The sequence below is a fragment of the Silene latifolia genome, chromosome 8 (assembly GCF_048544455.1).
Source record: "Silene latifolia isolate original U9 population chromosome 8, ASM4854445v1, whole genome shotgun sequence".
Lineage (NCBI taxonomy): Eukaryota > Viridiplantae > Streptophyta > Magnoliopsida > Caryophyllales > Caryophyllaceae > Silene > Silene latifolia.
Window position 1 is genome coordinate 97,115,735 of NC_133533.1, and position 21,288 is coordinate 97,137,022.

The 21,288-nt window shown below is 37.3% G+C and overlaps 1 protein-coding gene across 1 annotated transcript; it reads left to right on the top strand.

The window, feature by feature from the left end:
- The first annotated feature begins 16,589 nt into the window (after positions 1–16,589).
- LOC141597092 (F-box/LRR-repeat protein At4g14103-like) lies at positions 16,590–19,374 on the top strand. The gene is made up of 4 exons (XM_074417441.1): positions 16,590–16,772; positions 17,346–18,369; positions 18,514–18,663; positions 18,753–19,374. The coding sequence occupies exons 1-4, from the start codon at positions 16,702–16,704 to the stop codon at positions 19,026–19,028; spliced, it is 1,521 nt and encodes a 506-aa protein (XP_074273542.1). The 5' UTR covers positions 16,590–16,701; the 3' UTR covers positions 19,029–19,374.
- Positions 19,375–21,288: the final 1,914 nt, after the last annotated feature.

Here is a 21,288-nt window from a genome sequence, read left to right on the forward strand (position 1 = left end):
CTTACCCTTCAGATAAATATTATCAACCCACCTAATCCACAAATGATCCTGCTTAGTTGCCAACCACCAGACAAGTTTCCCAATGGCAGCAATGTTCCACTGTTTACTATCTATCAAGCCTAACCCTCCATGCTTCTTAGAATTATACAGCACATTCCAACTAACCAAGGGGGCCTTAGAATACTTATCACTTCCTTCCCACAGAAAATTCCTACAAAGAGCCTGGATTCTACTTGTCTAATTTAAAATAAATGTTTTTACGATTTTCCACTTCTTTTTTTTTCCCTTAAAAAGATAACAAAAATTAATTGTAAGCTTGAAGTACAAGGAGGTAATTTGGCGTGCTTTCATCTTGCATGGTTATTACTGTTAGTTGAGTTTCTGGGTACATTACTTCAATTATCAAAAATCAAATTAAATACGGAGTAATTTTATTGCTTAGGTGTTTTGCTGATTTATAGCAAGGTATTCCCTTAATTTTGCCACCAATTCAATACATTTCAGATAAAGTCTTGTAAAGGCTATGAAGTCATCTATGAAACGTGGTAACGATGTTGAAGGCAAAAGAAGTAAGCGGCGTATGGATAAAATCAGTAATTTACCAGATGAACTGCTCATTCTCATACTTTCGCTTCTACCGACATGGTATGCTGTGAGAACAAGTATTCTATCGAGGAGATGGTGATACCTTTTTACATTGACTGAGTGTCTCTATTTTGATGATGAACCATTCAAACACCGGGGAACAATTACGACAGTCGAAATGGTTAATATAAGAAGGTTTGAATATTTTGTTTATAAAGTCTTGGAATTGCACCAAATGTCACCCATCAGGAAATTTAGTCTAGTCTATCGAGCCACCTATAGTAAATCGGACTTAAATGCGTGGGTTAAACATGCAATACAAAAGGGAGTTCAGGAGATTCATTATCATTATGATGTTGATGAACACAAGTTACCAGATGATCTTGTAACGTGCAAAACACTAGTAAAATTGTTAGTGAAAGGGTATATACGCCATTGTTAGAACACATTGGATTGATGATGCCAAGTCCCTTTGTTATTTGATTGTTTGCTCTTAGTTGAAATCATTAGTGAATGAAGCAATCAAATGGACTTTCAACAATGAATCAAGATGATCAAGCTAATCAAGGAAGTCAAGACAATGATATTTTCCAAGCCTTAGTCGACATATGTAAGAGTAAGTGTAACATTCTCATTTAAGTCAAGTAATGGCAAAACCATGCAACAGTACGCTGTACTGTGGTTTCTGGTACTATCATACGGAGGAGGAATTTCGACAAAATGTTTTTAAGTGTCAAAACTTTGCAAACTTTAAACCTTAAACATTTGAATTTTCAAAAGCTTGAAAATAATCTGAAATTTTGGAGTCACAAGCCCACTTGACTAAGCCTCTAGATTTGTGGAAACACCTTTTACCAAAATGGCAAAAAAGACTTGTCAAACTTCTAAAGTAAGAAAGGCTTTTTGCCATTTCGGTAAATTGTCACATGTTGAGTGTAGAAGCTTAAGTTTTCTGATTTCTTAAGCCCCAAGCCTACAAGTCTAACACTTACCATCACTCAAAGCTATCATTTTTATATTGGATTTAATTCTTCAATGTGTACTTACCTAAGACTAAATCCACTATAAATAGAGTGTCTTAGTCACATTTATTTCTTAAGACTTCCAAAGCATTTATTGTAAAAACCTTGCAAATCATTTGTGCATTGAAAGCTTTGTTCTTCAAGCATTTACAAAACGTTTTTCTGATTTTAAGTCTTCAAAATTGTTTTCGAAAAAGTCAGAAAACCTCCAAGTATCGATTCATTGTCTTTGTGACATGATGAGTTTGTTCCATGATTCTCGTGTTAGATCTTCATTCTAATCTCCACGTTCATTTAAGTGAACTCTTGAGATTCAAGATTCTGTAACACCTTGAGATAGAACCCATAAACTCTTGAAGCGGAGTAGCTTTAAGTTTGAGTGCAACCGGAGTAGGTTGGCGAGTTATTTTCATTGTAAGGGGTTTAGTAAGTTTGAGTAAATTTCTAAATAAGCAATAAAATAACGGTTGGACGTAGGCCTCGGAGTAGAGGCTGAACCAATTTTTAAAATGTCGTTTGTTTGTTCATTTACTTTTACGTTCTTCCACTTTGCTATTTCTCGCATGTACCTAATCAAGTTCTGTGTCACAGTCACCTATACCGTGACATAGAACTGCTGTACCTTCTTGTGAACTCACATTCAATTAAGTTTCTCAAGTCTTGTACTTCTTTATTCTTGGCTTAAAGTAATTCATTAACTAAGTTAAGGATAAAATTTTTAAAAGGTACACCTAATTCACCCCCTCCCCCTCTTAGGTGTTAATCGTTCTTAACTCTTCAATTGGTATCAGAGCCTCGTGCTCTTGATATTGGTTAAATCCAAAGAGTTGATTCTATAGTTATGGACGATTCAAAACACACTAAGTATCCCATTTTCAAGGGAGAAAACTATGCCTGGTGGAAACATCGCATGGAGCACTATGTCAAAAGTGCGGACTATGAATGTTGGTTAATCATTCAAAAGGGTCCCCTCAAAATCAAAGTGACTAATGCTGATGGCACTAGCTCCTTGAAAAGTGAGGATAAGTATGTTGAGGCCGATTATAAGAAAATCGAGAAAAACTCTAAGGCCATGTCCATTCTTCAATATGGAATCGGTGACCAAGAGATTAATCGTATATCTGGATGTGCTTCGGCCAAAGAGATTTGGGACACCCTAAACCTTGCTTATGAGGGAACGTCACAAGTCAAGAAATACCGTATTGATCTTCTCATGCAACAATATGAGATGTTCAATATGGAACGAGATGAGTCAATTAATAGTTTGTCTTCACGTTTTTCTAGTATTGTCAATGACCTTAAGAGTTTAGGTAGGAGTTTTCAATCCGAGGATTTAGTCCGTAAAATCCTTCGTAGCCTAACTGAAAAGTGGCAACCGAAGGTTACGGCTATTGAGGAAGCTAAGGACCTTTCATTGCTCACCCTTGATGAACTTATGGGCTCACTTATGGCTCATGAGTTAACTCTCATGAAGCGTTCTAGTGAAAGCTATAAAGGGAAAGGACTCGCTCTTAATGCTCTCTCAAGTGATGAGGAGGATGAAGATGATGAGTTTGCAATGTTCACTAAAAACATTGTTGGCATGATCAATGGTCGAAACTCTCAAAGGTATAGCAACAACTCTAGTAAACGCCGTTTTCCTAAGAGAAGATCTAACTCCACTATTGGTTGCTTTAAATGTGGTGACAAAGGTCATCAAATCAAGGAATGCCCAAAGTGGAACGATATCAAATCTAAGGAAAACGTGACTTTGCAAAACGTGATTACAAAAACAAAGTAATGACTGCTATTTTTTGGGCATGTCGATTCTCAAGAGGACGATGTCCTTGAGGATGAATTAGACGCCAAACTTAGCATCTCGTCTAGCTCCTCAAAAAATGCTTCCAAATCATCAAAGAAAGAAGACATCAAGTGTCTTATGGCTCACTCCACAGATTCAGACTCCGATTCAGACCATGAGGTAATTAAGCTCAAGAAAAAGGTTCGATCTTTCTCTAAAGACAAAGTTTGTCTCCTCCTAGATCAATTCATAGATAAATGTCGTGTCCAAACTAATAAGTTGGAAGCTATGCAAATCGAAATTGAGGACATAGCTGGGGAAAATGTAGTCCTAAAAGAAAGTCTAAATGAGAATGATCAACCTAGTTCCTTGTTGAGTCTTGAAAAAGAAATCAAAAAGCTTCGAAAACAAAATTTGTTCTTAGTCAACAAAATCGATGAAACCAGTGCAACAGATCCCTGCACTGTTGCATCAAGTTCTAACAAAGGAAATGTGTCATCACTAACACAAGAACGTGACCAACTTTTGATTGACTTAGCTACTCGTAACAACGAAAAGGATGATCTTGTTAAGATCGCTGAAATGTTAAATGATGAGTCTAGTCATGTCAAAAGTGCCTTAGAACGAGCTCAAAAATCAAATGATGACCTTCTTGCTCAAATTGAGATGTTAAAAAGAGTCTGAACAGGACTCATGCCACGAGAGGTCTCTCTTGTGGCATCCGATTCGAGAAAAGAAGTAGATACTCTCACGATATTAGTGTCTTCTTTAACTAAGGAACGTGACACTCTTCTAGCTGACCTCAAATTATGTCAAAGGGATAATAAACAATTGGAACAAATTGGGATGTTACTTAGTGACGAAGCAAGACTTGCAAAACAAGCTTTCGATAATTTAGGTAAATTGAATCTTAATCATCTTGCCAAAATTGAAACATTAACTAAAGAGCTAGATGAGGCTAAGATGTTCTACTTAAAATGGGAAGGAAGTCAGAATGTTTTGGAGTTTCTCTTGAAACAATCACAAGAATATGAAAAATTTGCAAAGAATCTTTGGACTTGGTTTCAAATGCAACAAAGAGCACACACCACAGCACTCGAAACCAGGATCCAAGTCAAACCGACTTCAAGAAGAAAGTATGCTTTGGTCTTCCTGAGTACATCATTTGTAATTATTGTGGCAAAACAGGTCATGAGTTTAATGGTTGTGACAAAAGAGTTCGTGACTTAGAAAGAAACACTAAAAATGCTAAACAAGTGTGGATAAAGAAAGAGGAAGTCAAAAAGGTCGTTGTCAAGAAGGAGCCCAAACTTGTTTGGGTTCCTAAACTAAACGTTTGATTTCTTATAGGCATTAGTGAGGGGCAGCAGCAATTGGTACTTAGACAGTGGATGCTCTCGTCACATGACGGGAGATAAAAACCAATTCCTCTCGCTAGAAGCCTACGATGGTGGCATGGTGACTTTTGGCGACAACAAGAAAGGTGAAATCATTGGTATTGGAAAAGTTGGTAAGTCAAAGTCACTATGCGTGGACAAAGTGTTGCTTGTCAAAGGTTTGAAACACAATCTCTTGAGCATTTCACAACTTTGTGATCGAGGTAATATTGTTGAATTTCTTGCTAGTGAATGTAGAATCATCAATGGAAAAACTAGAGAACTCATACTTGAAGGTAAACGTGTCAAAGATGTCTACATGACTAACTTGTATGCATTGTCGGGTCAATCACTATCATGTATGAGTGTTCAAAAGAACGACCCTTGGCTTTGGCACAAACGACTTGGTCATGTAAATGCTAAGACTCTTAACACCCTCAAGAGACTCGATCTAGTTGACGGCATTCCTAACATTAAATTTGAATTCAAATCACTTTGCGATGATTGTGTTAAAGGAAAACAAGTTAAGTGCTCTTTTAAATCCAAAAAGGTTGTTAGTACTTCCCTACCTCTTGAACTCATTCATATTGATTTATGTGGACCCATGCGAGTTGTGAGTAGAGGTGGAAGTCATTTTATTTGTGTCATTGTAGATGACTTCACAAGATTTGTTTGGCTTCTCTTCTTAAGTTCTAAGGATCAAACATTTGATGAGTTCTTAATTTGGGTCAAAAAGGTTCAAAACAAATTTGGTTATAAACTTGTCTCATTGAGATCCGACCATGGAACCGAGTTTGAGAACTCGTCATTTGAGTCTTACTGTAATGAGTATGGTGTTAGTCATAACTTTTCGGTCATAAAGAACCCCACAACAAAATGGGGTTGTGGAACGAATGAATCGAACTCTTGAAAATATGGCTAGGACCATGCTCATTAGCTCTAAAGTTCCTAAGAATTTTTGGGCCGAAGCCGTAAACACATCTTGTTATATTTACAACCGTGTCATGATTAGAAAAATCATTGAGAAAACTCCCTATGAACTACTACGAGGAAGAAAACCTAATCTTTCACACTTAAAATGCTTTGGTAGTAAATGCTTTGTGCACAACAATGGAAAAGACAACCTTGGCAAATTTGATGCTCGTAGTGATGAAGGAGTTTTTGTTGGTTATTCCGATCATAGTAAAGCCTATAAAGTTTATAACAAAAGGACCATGAAAATGGAAGAAAGCGTTCATGTAATATTTGACGAATCTAGTCTTTTTGTGTCAAATACACAGGTTGATGATGAGGATGATGAATATGATGATGATTTTGAGATTGGTATGATACGACATGAAATGGATCAAGTGGTAGAAGAAGGCGAGCAACGATTGGAGCCACTGTTGCATGAGGAGGATGCGCAAAATTCAGGGGGAACTAATCGTCCTCCTACACAAGATGATGCTACCTCATCCAGGGGGAACAAGGATGGTGAAGAACAACCCAACCTAATCATAAATGAACCACGATCACCTCCTTCAAACAATCCTCATGCAAACGGTCCCCTCTCTCACAGCATTTAACAAACCGAATCTTCTAACTCACTTATCCCCAAGAAATGGAAACACCAAAGCTCACATCCTTTATCAAACTTAACCAGTGACCTAACCTCTGGAATAAAAACCAGATCATCGCTTCAAAATTTTTGTGCACACAATGCCTTCATCTCAAAAATCGAACTGACCATGTCACAAAGAGCCTTGACTGATGAATGCTGGATGATTGCAATGCAAGAGGAATTGGAGCAATTCGAAAGGAACAAGGTATGGCATCTTGTCCCTAGGCCCTCCCAACATACTGTAATTGGTACACGGTGGGTCTTTCGCAATAAGCTAGACGATGTTGGAGAAATCGTAAGGAATAAAGCTAGACTAGTGGTGCAAGGTTTTAACCAACAAGAAGGAATTGATTACGATGAAACCTTTGCACCGGTAGCTAGGCTTGAAGCCATACGAATGCTTGTAGCTTTTGCGTCTTTTCAAGGTATAAATCTTTTTCAAATGGATGTCAAAACCGCATTTTTAAATGGATACCTTGATGAAGAAGTGTTCGTTGAACAACCTCCGGGCTTTATAAACAACGAGTTTCCCAACCACGTTTTTAAACTAGATAAAGCACTCTATGGTTTAAAACAGGCTCCTAGGGCTTGGTATGATAGGCTTTCAAAGTTTCTATTGGAAAATGGTTTCATACGTGGATCCGTGGATAAAACGTTGTTTATCAAGTCACAAGGAGATGAACTGTTGCTTGTGCAAGTATATGTCGATGACATTATTTTTGGTGCAACTAACAATGTTCTTTATAAGTACTTTTCTGATTTGATGACTTCGGAATTTGAAATGAGTATGATGGGAGAACTTGGATTCTTTCTTGGTCTTCAAATCAAACAATGTGAAAATGGAACGATGATTCACCAACAAAAGTACTTAAAAGAAATGCTAAGTAAGTTTGGGTTGACTAATTCTAATCCTATGCCTACACCAATGGTGTCTAAAGTCAAGCTTGACAAAGACGAAAACGGTAAGAGCATTAGTGAGAAGGTATATCGAGGTATGATCGGTTCCTTACTTTACTTAACCGCTAGTCGACCCGACATACAATTTAGTGTGTGTGCTTGTGCCCGTTACCAATCAAATCCTAAAGAATCTCATTTCAAAGCCGTCAAACGGATTTTCAGGTATTTGATTGGAACACAAGGGCTATATATTTGGTACCCAACTCACTACGAACTTGATCTTGTAGGTTTTTCGGATGCGGACTATGCCGGTGACACATTGGATAGGAAAAGCACTTCGGGCATTGCTACTTTCCTAGGACCGTGTCTCATTTCATGGGCTTCGAAGAAGCAAAACACCGTTGCATTGTCCACGGCCGAAAGCGAATATGTGAGTGCCGCTCTATGTTGTGCACAAATTCTTTGGGTACGTCAACAATTGCATGATTATGGCCTTACTTTCGAGACTACCCCCATTTTTTGTGACAACACTAGTGCAATTAATATATCAAAGAATCCTATACAACACTCACGAACTAAACACATCGACATACGACATCATTTTCTACGTGATCAAGTTGAAAAAGGTCATATTTGTCTAAGCTTTTGTAAAACGGAAAATCAAATTGCGGACATTCTTACAAAACCGTTAGAAAGAGAACAATTCGAAAGACTTCGGTCGGAAATTGGTTTATTAGGTGACATACCGCTAAATTAAAATTACGTCTTCCAATGATTGATTAGAGGGAGGATTTACATGTAATTAAATTTTAGTTAATGTGGTAGAATGCATGCAAATGTTGAACAAATGAAACTGACAACCGTATGAGTGCACTTGAGTTATTTTTGCATTGAGCTTCCCAAATTACTTTATGTCCCATCATACTTAAAAGTCTACACCCTAGCCTCACACTATCAACACTCAACCGTCCCTTCACCTAGATTAATTACACCAACCTCTCATTTATATCCATGTTTCCACTAACACTTCCTATTACCCACTAAACAAAAACAACCCTCACCTTTTTCGGTTTCCCAAAAAATGTCAAAACCTCTTCCCTTCCACTCTCTTCAAAATGCCTCCAAAGTTTTCAAAGGAAGTTCTTCAACTCAGAGATACATTTAACCCAAAATACATTGCCAAAAAGATGGCTCCCAAAACCGCTGCCAAAACAAATGAAATCATCTCTGCCACTGCCAAACCAACCGTTGCACGAAAGAAGACAACCGCCAAAAGGGGCGGTGGTCGTGGCAGAGGTGGAAGAAGTAGGAATCCTCCTATCTCTCTCCAATTAGATGCTGAAGTGGACATTGACACCGATGAAGAGGACTCCGGTTCTAAGGGAACCAAAAAGGATGAAGACATTCGAAAATCAAGTGATGTTGTCGAAACAAGTGAAAAGGGAGATCACTCAAGTAAGATGAAAGAGGGGGAACTTGAAGGTGAGAAATCAAAAGAGGGAAAAGAAAGTAAGGAAAAATCAGAGGGAAACAAAGAAAAATCAAAAGAAAGTGAGGAAAAATCAGAAAAATTAAAAGAAAGTGAGGAAAAATTAGAGGGAGACAAAGAAAAGGAAAGTGAGGAATCAAAAGAGAATGAAGGGGATTCGAAAGAAAAGGAAAAGAAGGAGAAGAGTGACGATGAGAAAGATGTTGCCGAAGAGAATGATGATGATGTGCTATTAAAAGATTTGGTGAGTGAAACTTTAGAGAAGGATGAGAGGAGTGAGATTGATGCAACGGTGGCTTCCACTGTTGAAAGGGAAATTGGTTCCAATGCTGAAAAAATTAATGAAGATCCGAAAACTGATTCAACGGAGAAGGAACATGTTGAAGTGGTAGTTGATGTTGAGGATTTTGGTGATACCACCGTGGTGTTTGATGATGGGCTTGACCCATTATTTTCAAAACCGGCATCAAGAACCCGGTCCAAGCGAAAGATGCTCGAAATCTTCGGTGATGATGATGATGATGTGACGCCAGAGGCATCCCCTCCTAAACCCAAAGTCACTAAAAGAAAAAGGGGATCCGGGTCAAAAACCAAAGCAACCAAAAGGGCTCGTTATCATCGGGTTTTGCCGAGCATAGATGAGAATGAGATCATTGAGGAGAAGGTTCCTCTCAACACATGCATGGACCTTGTTATTGCTCCTTATGCCGAATCATTCAAGAATGACATCCTCAACCATCTTAATTCTCTCGATCTCCCGGAGGAGATCTTCAAGATATGCCACGGTACGCTGATTTGTTGCTTCCACAGTGGAAGGCGTTATAAGAAATCTTGGTCATGAAGGTTCTTCGACCTCATGATGACGATGGCCCTACCAACATATATGCCTTTGAATTAACCGCACCCATCCGGTTCATCTTTAACCTGGTTTTTCGTAACCTTGTCCCTTCCAACAATAGCCGTGGGAGATGTTCTCTCCTTGACATGCTCCTGATTCATCACATTGTCAAGCACAAACCCATTAACCTTCCTCGCCTTATGTTTCACCGAATTCTTGAGATGTCCACTGAGTTCCAAAGCGGCAACTTTGACAAAAATGTCGTGGTCCCTTATGGTATGTGGCTCTCGATCATCTTTATGAGGGAGGGGTTAGTATTGAAAGGAAGCCCTGCAATTGAGAAATTAAGTGATGAAATGACACCGGGCCTTCTTTCTCGGATGAACTTGGAGATTAAGAATGGAAAATTGGAAAGGAAGAATCAGTCGGGTTCTACAAAGAGTTCTCTTTGTTGAAATGGGTGTGGTGCTTGCAAAGTTGGATGAACTCCTTGGGATTGTGAATCAGTTGGTCAAAGAACAGGCCAAGTTAAGGGATGAAGTAGGTGATCTTCGCACCATGAATAAAGATCTACTTGAACGTCTTCAGAATGCCTCCTAAACTCATGCCTCTTTAACCCGTCTCTCTTTATGAACCTTGGCTCCTTGCTGTTTTTTAAAAGACACTCTCTTGCACTTTCGGCTGTTTGTTTTTATCTTGCTTGAACTATGTGTGTGTGTTTGAATCGCGTTGCTTAAACTTTTGGACATGTTTTATCCTCCTTTGACGATGTCAAGAGGGGGAAGTAGTCTAATTATGCTATGTGTGATCTTCTAACTCTTAGGCTAACGTTCACTTTAATTATGTCTTAGCTTCCATGATTAGATGTTTTACCTTGGCCAAGCATGTTGCACCTTTCGACTACCTTGATCATGTTTATTAATTATGTTTATGTTGAAATTGACCAAAGACCGACTAACCATGGGCTAAGGGGGAATATCACACATGTTTGGACTTGTCATCATCAAAGGGGGAATTTGTTAGAACACATTGGATTGATGATGCCAAGTCCCTTTGTTATTTGATTGTTTGCTCTTAGTTGAAATCATTAGTGAATGAAGCAATCAAATGGACTTTCAACAATGATTCAAGATGATCAAGCTAATCAAGGAAGTCAAGACAATGATATTTTCCAAGCCTTAGTCGACATATGTAAGAGTAAGTGTAACATTCTCATTTAAGTCAAGTAATGGCAAAACCATGCAACAGTACGTTGTACTGTGGTTTCTGGTACTATCATACGGAGGAGGAATTTCGACAAAATGTTTTTAAGTGTCAAAACTTTGCAAACTTTAAACCTTAAACATTTGAATTTTCAAAAGCTTGAAAATAATCTGAAATTTTGGAGTCACAAGCCCACTTGACTAAGCCTCTAGATTTGTGGAAACACCTTTTACCAAAATGGCAAAAAAGACTTGTCAAACTTCTAAAGTAAGAAAGGCTTTTTGCCATTTCGGTAAATTGTCACATGTTGAGTGTAGAAGCTTAAGTTTTCTGATTTCTTAAGCCCCAAGCCTACAAGTCTAACACTTACCATCACTCAAAGCTATCATTTTTATATTGGATTTAATTCTTCAATGTGTACTTACCTAAGACTAAATCCACTATAAATAGAGTGTCTTAGTCACATTTATTTCTTAAGACTTCCAAAGCATTTATTGTAAAAACCTTGCAAATCATTTGTGCATTGAAAGCTTTGTTCTTCAAGCATTTGCAAAACGTTTTTCGATTTTAAGTCTTCAAAATTGTTTTCGAAAAAAGTCAGAAAACCTCCAAGTATCGATTCATTTGTCTTTGTGACATGATGAGTTTGTTCCATGATTCTCGTGTTAGATCTTCATTATAATCTCCACGTTCATTTAAGTGAACTCTTGAGATTCAAGATTCTGTAACACCTTGAGATAGAACCCATAAACTCTTGAAGCGGAGTAGCTTTAAGTTTGAGTGCAACCGGAGTAGGTTGGCGAGTTATTTTCATTGTAAGGGGTTTAGTAAGTTTGAGTAAATTTCTAAACAAGCAATAAAATAACGGTTGGACGTAGGCCTCGGAGTAGAGGCTGAACCAATTTTTAAAATGTCGTTTGTTTGTTCATTTACTTTTACGTTCTTCCACTTTGCTATTTCTCGCATGTACCTAATCAAGTTCTGTGTCACAGTCACCTATACCGTGACATAGAACTGCTGTACCTTCTTGTGAACTCACATTCAATTAAGTTTCTCAAGTCTTGTACTTCTTTATTCTTGGCTTAAAGTAATTCATTAACTAAGTTAAGGATAAAATTTTTAAAAGGTACACCTAATTCACCCCCTCCTCCTCTTAGGTGTTAATCGTTCTTAACTCTTCATATACCCTTGTTATTAAAACTTAACTAATCGATTAGTGATTTTTTTTCTCACTTCTTCATTCATATGTTACGTTCTTTTTCAGGGTCTCTGATAAGATTGGTAACGTAATCGTCTGCCTTTTCCATTCCAATTCCGTGAATAAATAATACAGTAGAGTTTAGGGTTACAAACTGAGACGGGCTTATGGGCTCGTAACTAATGACATACTATAAACCCGTCTAGCTACTCTATTACCCCCCCTCAAGTTGGAGCATACGGATTGAGAATGCCTAACTTGCTAACCAACGATACAAACTGAGTAACACCAAGAGACTTGGTCAGTACATCGGCTAATTGAACTTTAGTAGACACATGAGACGGACTGATCAAACCTGACTGAATAGCATCGCGCACGAAATGACAATCCACTTCAATATGTTTAGTGCGCTCATGGAACACGGGGTTTTGGGCAATGTGAAGAGCAGACTGACTATCACTGAAGATCGAAACTGGTGCTGCGTGAGGCACGCCCAAGTCATTCAATAACCCTTTAAGCCATTTAATTTCACATGTAATGGCGCGAAGTGCGCGATACTCAGCCTCAGACGAAGATAGAGACACCGTAGGCTGTTTCTTGGTTTTCCAAGAAATGGGAGAATTGCCCAAAAAAACGAACCAACCAGTTACGGAACGCCGAGTTAAGGGACACTTAGCATAATCGGAATCGCACCAACCTGTAAGCGTGAAGTCCGAACTTGACGGCAACAATATTCCTTGGCCGGGTGTACCTTTTAAATAACGTACCGTACGTAGCGCAGCATTCCAGTGGTCCTGTTGTGGTGCACTCATGAATTGGGACAACAAGTGGACCGTGTAGGACAAATCTGGCCGAGTCACAGCGAGATAAACTAGGCGGCCCACAAGACGACGATAGGACTCGGGATTTGCGAGAGGTGGACTGGCACTATTACCGAGGTGGTGATGTTGCTCAAGAGGAGTAGGGGCCGGTTTACACCCAAGCAGACCAACCTCGGAGATAATGTCTAGGGCATACTTACGTTGACACAAGAAGAGACCATCCTTATTTCTAGCGACCTCAAGGCCCAAGAAATACTTCAATTCACCCAAGTCTTTCATATGAAAGCATTTATGGAGGTAGTCTTTAAATGCAACGAGAGCCGGTAAGTCATTACCGGATACAAGTAAATCATCGACATTGACTAGGACCTGAAGGTGAGCTGAGCCACGCACAAGAGTGAATAAGGAGTAGTCATAGTAGCTTTGAGTGAAACCATACCTCTTAAGGGCCTCCCCAAGCTTGGCAAACCAACAACGGGGTGCTTGCTTGAGACCGTATAGCGACTTTTTCAACTTACACACCTGGCCAACTGAAGATTTGAATCCCGGAGGGAACCGCATATATACCTCTTCCTCCAAATCACCATGAAGGAATGCATTATGGACATCCATTTGGTGGAGGTGCCAATGCTTCGCCGAAGCAACAGAGAGAAAAGTACGTACCGTTGTCATTTTTGCTACCGGGGCAAACGTTTCCTCATAATCGACGCCTTCAGTTTGATGGTTACCAAAGACGACTAGGCGCGCCTTCAGGCGCTCAATCGAAGAGTCGGACTTATACTTAATCTTGTACAACCATTTGCTCCCAAGAGCTTTCTTTCCCGGCGGTAGACTCGTAACGGTCCATGTACCATTATCCATAAGGGCTTTCATTTCGGCTTGCATGGCTTGTCGCCACCCTTTATGTTTCACAGCCTCCTTAAAATGCCGAGGCTCCGTATGAGTTAATAAAGCTGCCAAGTATGAACGATGGGGAGGCGAAAATTTCTGACAAGTAATATAATTAGCTAAAGGATAGGGAGTACCTGAGGTAGACGATGACACATGAAGAGAGGAGGCACTAGACGGATTACTATCATCACTGTCTTCATCAGAGAAGTCAACAATGTAGTCTTGCAGAGACTTAGGCGGAATCTTGGTACGCTGACCACGACCCAATACCGGCAAAGGAGATGGACTACCCGTGGCTGAATCTGCCGTAGTGGAGGGGGTAGTAACAATGAAACTTTAGTACCGTTTTCATGCCATGTCAAAGTGATCGAAGTGCGTTACTTTAGCGGTCCTGAGGGTTTGTTATTACTTCTAGGGCATCTTCTTATCAATGCGAGAGTCCTGAAGAAATTCATTGTTCGTAAATGTTATGGTTTTGATGACATGGAGAATGCACTGCAGATAAGCAAGGATTTGTTGATGCTTCCGAAGGCTTCAAGTGATTGTTGTATTGAACTAATAGATTTTCCCTTTTGAGGCATTTCACAAAATTCCTTCTATTTTGAAAACGTAAACAGCCTAAGGAAGTGCACGAGTCTTAAAGAAATCGATTGTGCATAAGACTGCTCTGTCGCTGCTTCCGAGAGCTTCAAGAGATTGTTTATTAAACTTTATAGGTAACAACTAACAACTCTATGAATATCCGTTACCATATTTCCGGCCTTTGATTTTATTAGTCGGTTTGTTGATTCTTAAGAAGAAGAATGCTCTGCTAAGCTGCATTTGACGGAGGATTTGGTTTCGTTCGTTTTAATTATGGTGATTTGGAATATGTTCATTGTAAATCTATTATTTCGGAGGTCGTGGGTTTAATAACCGCACGCAGTTGACAATTTTTACACTTTGGTTTTTCTAACATTAAACGACACTACTTATCGCTGGCAAAAAAAAAACGACACTAATTACATAAACGAAGTACTCCATATCTTTTTTTGGCGGAAATGGGACTATTTAAATAAAATCAGAAAGTTTCAGCGAGTACATTAAGAGCGCGAGTCACATGTATTTGACTAAAATGTGAGAATTTTTTGGCAAATAGGTGTTGATTAGCAAAATAAATAGGGAGTTGGGGTTACTTTGAAACTATTTTGTTCAATGGTGTCCACGTTATCAGTTTTTAATTTTTTACCAGTTTTTATAGTAAGCCGCTAAGGGCTTAATTTTTTTTTTATTATTTTTGAAATTGTTTTTTATTTTATTTTTTTCAAAAAAAAAAGTGAGTAGTGAAGCCGCTAGCAAACCTAGCGGCTTCACTACTCACTTTTTTTTTTTTCAAAAACTGTCACCTTCAAACACTGATGACAGCCTATTCTAGAAATGAACAACCACTGAAGCCGCTAAGAAAGTTAGCGGCTTCCCTATTTCTCTATTTTTCATAAACTTATGGCATCTATCATCTGAAAAATGACAAGGAGACAAAGCCGAAAAATTGGAGGAAAAACGAAAGTGATAACGTGGACACCATTGGGACAAAATAGTTTCAAAGGAACCCAACTTCCTAATTAATTTGCTAATCAACTCCAATTTGCCAAAAAATTCATAATCTGATGCATCAATTTGGTTACTCAAATCACAGGCTTGCAGGAATTAGTGTAGAACATTACAGTTATCATAGGGGATATTCACCGTCTCATAAAATGTTAAAAAATTGTCACAGTTTTCCTCATAGCTATTGTCCTAAGAGTGTTAATAGGCTAGGATAGCTCACATCATCGCTAAACCTATTTGGTGGAACTTCTTTAAAAAAAATGTCACTGTTAATGTCCTAATGAGGCTTCGAGCATAGAGACAAACAAATTTACAATAACTATATACGTATGCATTGGTGTGAACATTTAATATATGAGTTTATTCACGGGTGTTTTAAAATAAACGGAGGTCTTGTACTTCACAGAAAAAAATGGGGCCTCAAACACGAATGCACAAGTATACTATACTTCAAGATTTAAATTGGATTTCATCAATAAAACTTACTTGTAATATTGATCACCAAATAAAACCACAAGGTCGATTCCTCACTCATGGCTGAAGATGGCCTTAGACTCCCCTAGTTCACTTCGTGTGACAGGAATATGTTTAACAAATAGTTATACTGTTGGTACTTATCACATGTAATGAATATTTATCGCCAAAAAATAAACTGGAGCACGCACTATATAATATTCCGTAGGAATATGTTTCGAATAGTCGAGTCTTTAGCCCTAAATCAATCAACAACATTGCATTAGTCCAAACCAGGATAGAAAAGGTAACGAACCTAACTTCTTCCGATTTTTATTTTCAACACTTTTTTATGCTCTTTATTGATAACTATTTATTCACCCTTCAATGTAATTGTGTAATGTCTTAGAAGTAAAGTTAAGGGGCTAATTTACTACAATCAAACTTAAGGGGTAATTTGCCACTTCCCCGCTTAAATATATATTGTGAGGGTCAAGCTCAACCCCCGGCATAATTAAGGTCTTTCACGATCTGAATCTCCGAAATAGGATACTTCTATAGTTCTATGTAGACCTGGAGAAGCTAACCTTACCCGATAAGGTTACTCGAGACCCAAAAGTGACCGAAAAGTGTGACCTGGTACACTTAAAATGACTCAGCTCGAAGTGACCCAAAAAACCCGAAATAGACTCAAAATGACTCATTCATGGCAAAATTCCAATTAGAAATGAAAGCTCTAGAGTACCCCACCCAAAAATAACTCAATAATTAATAACGGAAAATTATCCAATCCGAATTAACCCAATCCGAATGAGCCATTACAAGGTCTACTTCCACCGCCAAGGCCCTACACTACCCCGACATACATGAACGTTTACCAAGTAACCGTGACTCCGTGAGTACATTTCGAGTGACTTAACACTTGCTGAAGAAGCTAAAACTCCATTAATGGAGTTCAGAAATGTATTCAAGGAGAAGTAGAGTCTTATATCCGAAGATTCAATCTGTAACCCTAAATCAGTACACAAAAAGGTACACTAATTTCTTTCATTTTTTTTCACATTGTTTATCCTCTTTTTGCTGATTATACTGTTTTTGATCATTTTTTTAATTACCCTTGAATTTGTTTCATTTCAGTACTCTCTAAACTGTAATCAAGAGCGCAGTTGTAAAAATTTGCTAGAATTCTTACTTATTCAACGTTTCTCTTACCTCAATTTTATAATTAATTTGAAATTGTATGACGTTAGCTGTTAATTTGAAATTGATGATTTAATTGATTGGTTATTGTTCGGAAAGGATCAGTAGCGGAACCAGCATTTGAAATTAGACGAGGTGAAAAATAGGGGGAATTAGTAATAATACAATAGAGTAAAGTTTCGAATTTTTAGTTGTTTGGTGGGGCGACTGCCCAACTATTCCTCTTGTTCCGCCTTGAGAAAGGGGGAACATTAAGGTTGAAGCAAACGGAGAAGAAATTACTGTGCTTTTTTCTCGCATGTGATTATTATTGATAATTTGATTTCATTTGAGTTTGTGGGTATTCTACTTGAAGCATGAGCAAGTTTCATTGATTAGGTGTTTGTTTATTTGTACTCTAATTAGGCAAAATTCCGCGATTCGAAGAAATCAGTGTACTGCATTACAAATTTACAACCATTTGTATCCGCGTAATTCACCTGCATTCATTTCAAGCAAGAGCCCTCTAAAGGCCATGGAGTCGAGTAAGAAACTTGGTAAAAGTTTTTTCGATAGTATTAGTAGTTTACCTGATGAACTCCTGTGTCAGATTCTTTCGGGTCTGCCAACAAAGTGTGCTGTTAGCACCAGTATTCTATCAAAGAGATGGCGGTACCTTTTCACTTTGACTGATTGTCTTTCTTTTGATGATGCACCGTATTTTGGTGATTCAAGAGGAAGAAATAAAATTGAAACAGGGCAACAAAGAAGGTTTAGGAAATTTGTTTATAAAGTCCTGGAATTGCATCAAATCGCACACATCAAGAAATTTAAGTTGTTCTGTGGAGGCGCCTATGGTAAATCAGATTTGAATGCTTGGGTTAGTAATGCGGTACAAAAGGGTGTTCAAGAGCTTCATTATCAGGTTGCTGATGGCGGGCTACCAGATGGCCTTGTTATGTGCGAAACAGTATTGAAATTGAGTGTGATAGGTTATGAGTATTACGTGATCGAAATTCCTCTGTCAACCTGGTTGCCGAGCCTCAGGATTCTTTATCTGGATTTCGTTGGGTTTGTTGATTATGATTCAATGCAAAGACTGTTCTCTAGCTGTGAATTGCTTGAAGAATTGACTCTCGAGTCTTGTGAATCGTATGCTAGTGGTCATGTTAGTATTTGTACTGGGCTACTCAAAGTGCTAACACTAAAATATTGCTCTTTTCATGATGGGTTGTTTGAGATTGATGCCCCTAATTTGGCATATTTAACCTACAATTGCAATGATGGTGTAAAAATAGTTTCCTCGTGGAAATACTCATGCTCTCTTGTCGAGGTAGAGCTACACTTTAACTGCCATGCAGAGGACCATTCACTCGAGAATGACAGTGATATTTTCAGAGCTGCTGCCTATAAAACAACAGAATTACATCTTTTGTCCGACTCAGTAGAGGTATATATATGTTATTTGTGTTTCCCGCCTTTTTCTGTCGTTCAACAATGACACTACCCTGAGTCGCTTGCTCCAAATTCTAATGAATGTTGAAATTACAAATTTTTATCAGTTTCATATTTTAAAATTTTATTCGTGATACAGTTACTTCTTCGGCTTGCTTATCACGAGCAAATGCCTGATTTTCATAGCCTGTCAAGATTACACCTTTGCTACATTCCTTATGATTCATGGAAATATGTGACAAGCTTGCTTGACAAATCTCCTCAACTAACAACTGTCATCTTTGAACAGGTTAGCATTAACTAAGTATACTTTTTGTTAAGTCCTAAGGAATTGGTTACAGAGTTTTCTCACTATTTCAATTCGTATGGTCTTTTTAGGGTCTTCATTGCTGCTCCTATGATCCAGTGTCACCTCCAAGTGACTCGCTCATCGGTTTTTCATGCCATGCTCAAGTGATCGAAGTGCATGAGTTTTGTGGTCATGAGGGTTCGTTATTACTTTTAGGGCATCTTCTTAGAAATGCGAAAGTCTTGAAGAAGTTGATCGTTCGTGAATGTTTTCACTCTGATGTTATGGGAGAAGAACTGCAGCTAAGGAAGAATTTGTTGAAGCTTCCAAGGGCATCAAGTGACTGTCGTATTGAAATAAAATAGCCTAACAAGTTGAATGAGTTTAATTTGCATGGTCTTCAATTTTCCCCTGATAAAAGCGGAAGCTAACAGATAATCTTCAAGGGAGAATTATGCTATTTTTGAAAGTGTACGTGGTTCTGATCATTGAAGTAAACAAACCCAATAGTCAAAGAACTCAAAGATCGATGGGGAGGTAGTTTCGATCATGCTCTTTTGTTGTTTGATTTGCACTGCTTCGGTTTATAAATGCCCAGTATTAACTATTAGACCCTGGAAAATGACGGGGGCCCTTTTAAGGCGTTGAGGATGTTGTGCTTGTACTCTGGAAAATTAATTATTCAAGGTGAATGCATCAGCATTTCTGCATATAAAAGTGATTGAGAGAGGTAATGTTGTGCTTTGCCAATAATCTTGATTGTGATGATTTGTACAACAACATGAGAGCCTTAATCTCAAAATGATTTGGGGTCGGCTGACATGAATCATCCTTTAGAATCGTCTACGGGTGAACGCACAACTCAAAATGTGAAAAAAAAAGAAAAGGGAACAAAGAAAAACAAAAGGGATCGGAGAGCGAAACATAATACAAAGTCAAGATAAACTTCAAGTCTGGATTTAATAGACTTGAAGTTTTAAATCACTAGCACTGTGTGATGGACCCGATTAAAGGATCTCAATGCAAATATTATATAATTTAGGTTAAAATTAAATTATATAAAAGCTTGGTAATTTTCTTAAACATTAGTAAGAGACTCAATTTCCTTAAACTAAAATAATTAATTAAGATGATCAATTTCCTTAAACTAAAATAATTAATTAAGATGGTCAATTTCAAGAAAACTAAAAGAAAGAAGTTGCTTGGTAAATTTCCTAAATAAATACTATATATTAAATCCAGAAACCAAGGGAGTTCAATGTAATTAAAGAAAGTTATACAAATTATATATACTATATAGTTTTAAATCACTAGCACCGTGTGATGGACCCGATTAAAGGATCTCAATGCAAACATTATATAATTTAGGTTAAAATTAAATTATATAAAAGCTTAGTAATTTTCCTAAACATTAGTAAGAGACTAAAACATGGTCAATTTCCTTAAAATAAAATAATTAATTAAGATGGTCAATTTTCTTAAACTAAAATAATTAATTAAGATGGTCAATTTCAAGGAAACTAAAAGAAAGAAGATGCTTGGTAATTTTCCTAAATATTTATAGAATACTAGAACATGGTCAATTTCCTTAAAATAAAATAATTAATTAGTATAAACATGCACACTTATGGTATTAATTATTATCATCATAAAATTATATATTAAATTTAAAATTTATGCAATTTTATTAAACTTCATAGTTTATTGGATGTATTAATTATTTAACATAAAAAAATATAATATAAGTAGGTTATAAATAATTCAAGTTAGATTCCAAAATATATAATATTGCATAATTCTTTCGAATTTAATTTAACGCATATATGTAATATATTTATATAAATATATAATCCTCTTAAAATTGCATGACTAAGCAGTAAAAGTAACTTCGTCACTAATATGATAGTAATCACTCATTTGAATAGTATAAGTAACAATATTATCGGCGAGATTAGTGAAAGTGGTAGAAACAACAACGCGAGTAGTAAAATAACCAATATTAATGCGACAATAGTGAAAGTAGTGACAGTAACAATAGTTATGGCAGGAGTAGTGAAAGTAACAATGATTACGGGCAAGTAGTGAAATGTTATTACTCTTGTTTCATTAATAACAGTAAAATATTAATAGCGGGAGTAGTGAATTTGTCTCAAAATTTATTTTATCGTAATTTTAGAATATGTCATAGAAAAATATATTAATGATCAATTTATGGGTTAAGCAACTTTAAGTAATTTTATTTAATGAAAAAAAAATTGAACGGTAGGTAGAGGTAGCCCGGGCGAAGCCGGGCACCAATACTAGTAGTATAATTAATTTGTATAACTTTCTTTAATTATATTGAAGTCACTTGGTTTCTGGATTTAATATATAGTATTGAAGTGGTCGGTAGAAATGGTATAATAAAGGAAAAAAGAACAAATGATTTTTTTTTTTAAAATTAAATAAAAAGACTACATATGTCAAATAATATCAAATACTAAAAATGCACATGTATTCTTTCTCTCCATTGTACCCTCTCCGTCACCATACTCTCCTCAAACCCCCAAAAATCTACGAGTAATATTGTGATGATTTGTAATGGAGAAAAATACCTGGGTTACCTAATTTACTAATTATATAGCG

Excerpts from the sequence above, each read along its gene's own strand:
- LOC141597092 (XM_074417441.1), top strand. The coding sequence starts at position 16,702 with ATGTATTCAAGGAGAAGTAGAGTCTTATATCCGAAGATTCAATCTGTA. Across the intron at positions 16,773-17,345 it reads CTAAATCAGTACACAAAAAG|GCAAAATTCCGCGATTCGAA; the intron begins GTACACTAATTT and ends TACTCTAATTAG. Across the intron at positions 18,370-18,513 it reads TTTTGTCCGACTCAGTAGAG|TTACTTCTTCGGCTTGCTTA; the intron begins GTATATATATGT and ends TTCGTGATACAG.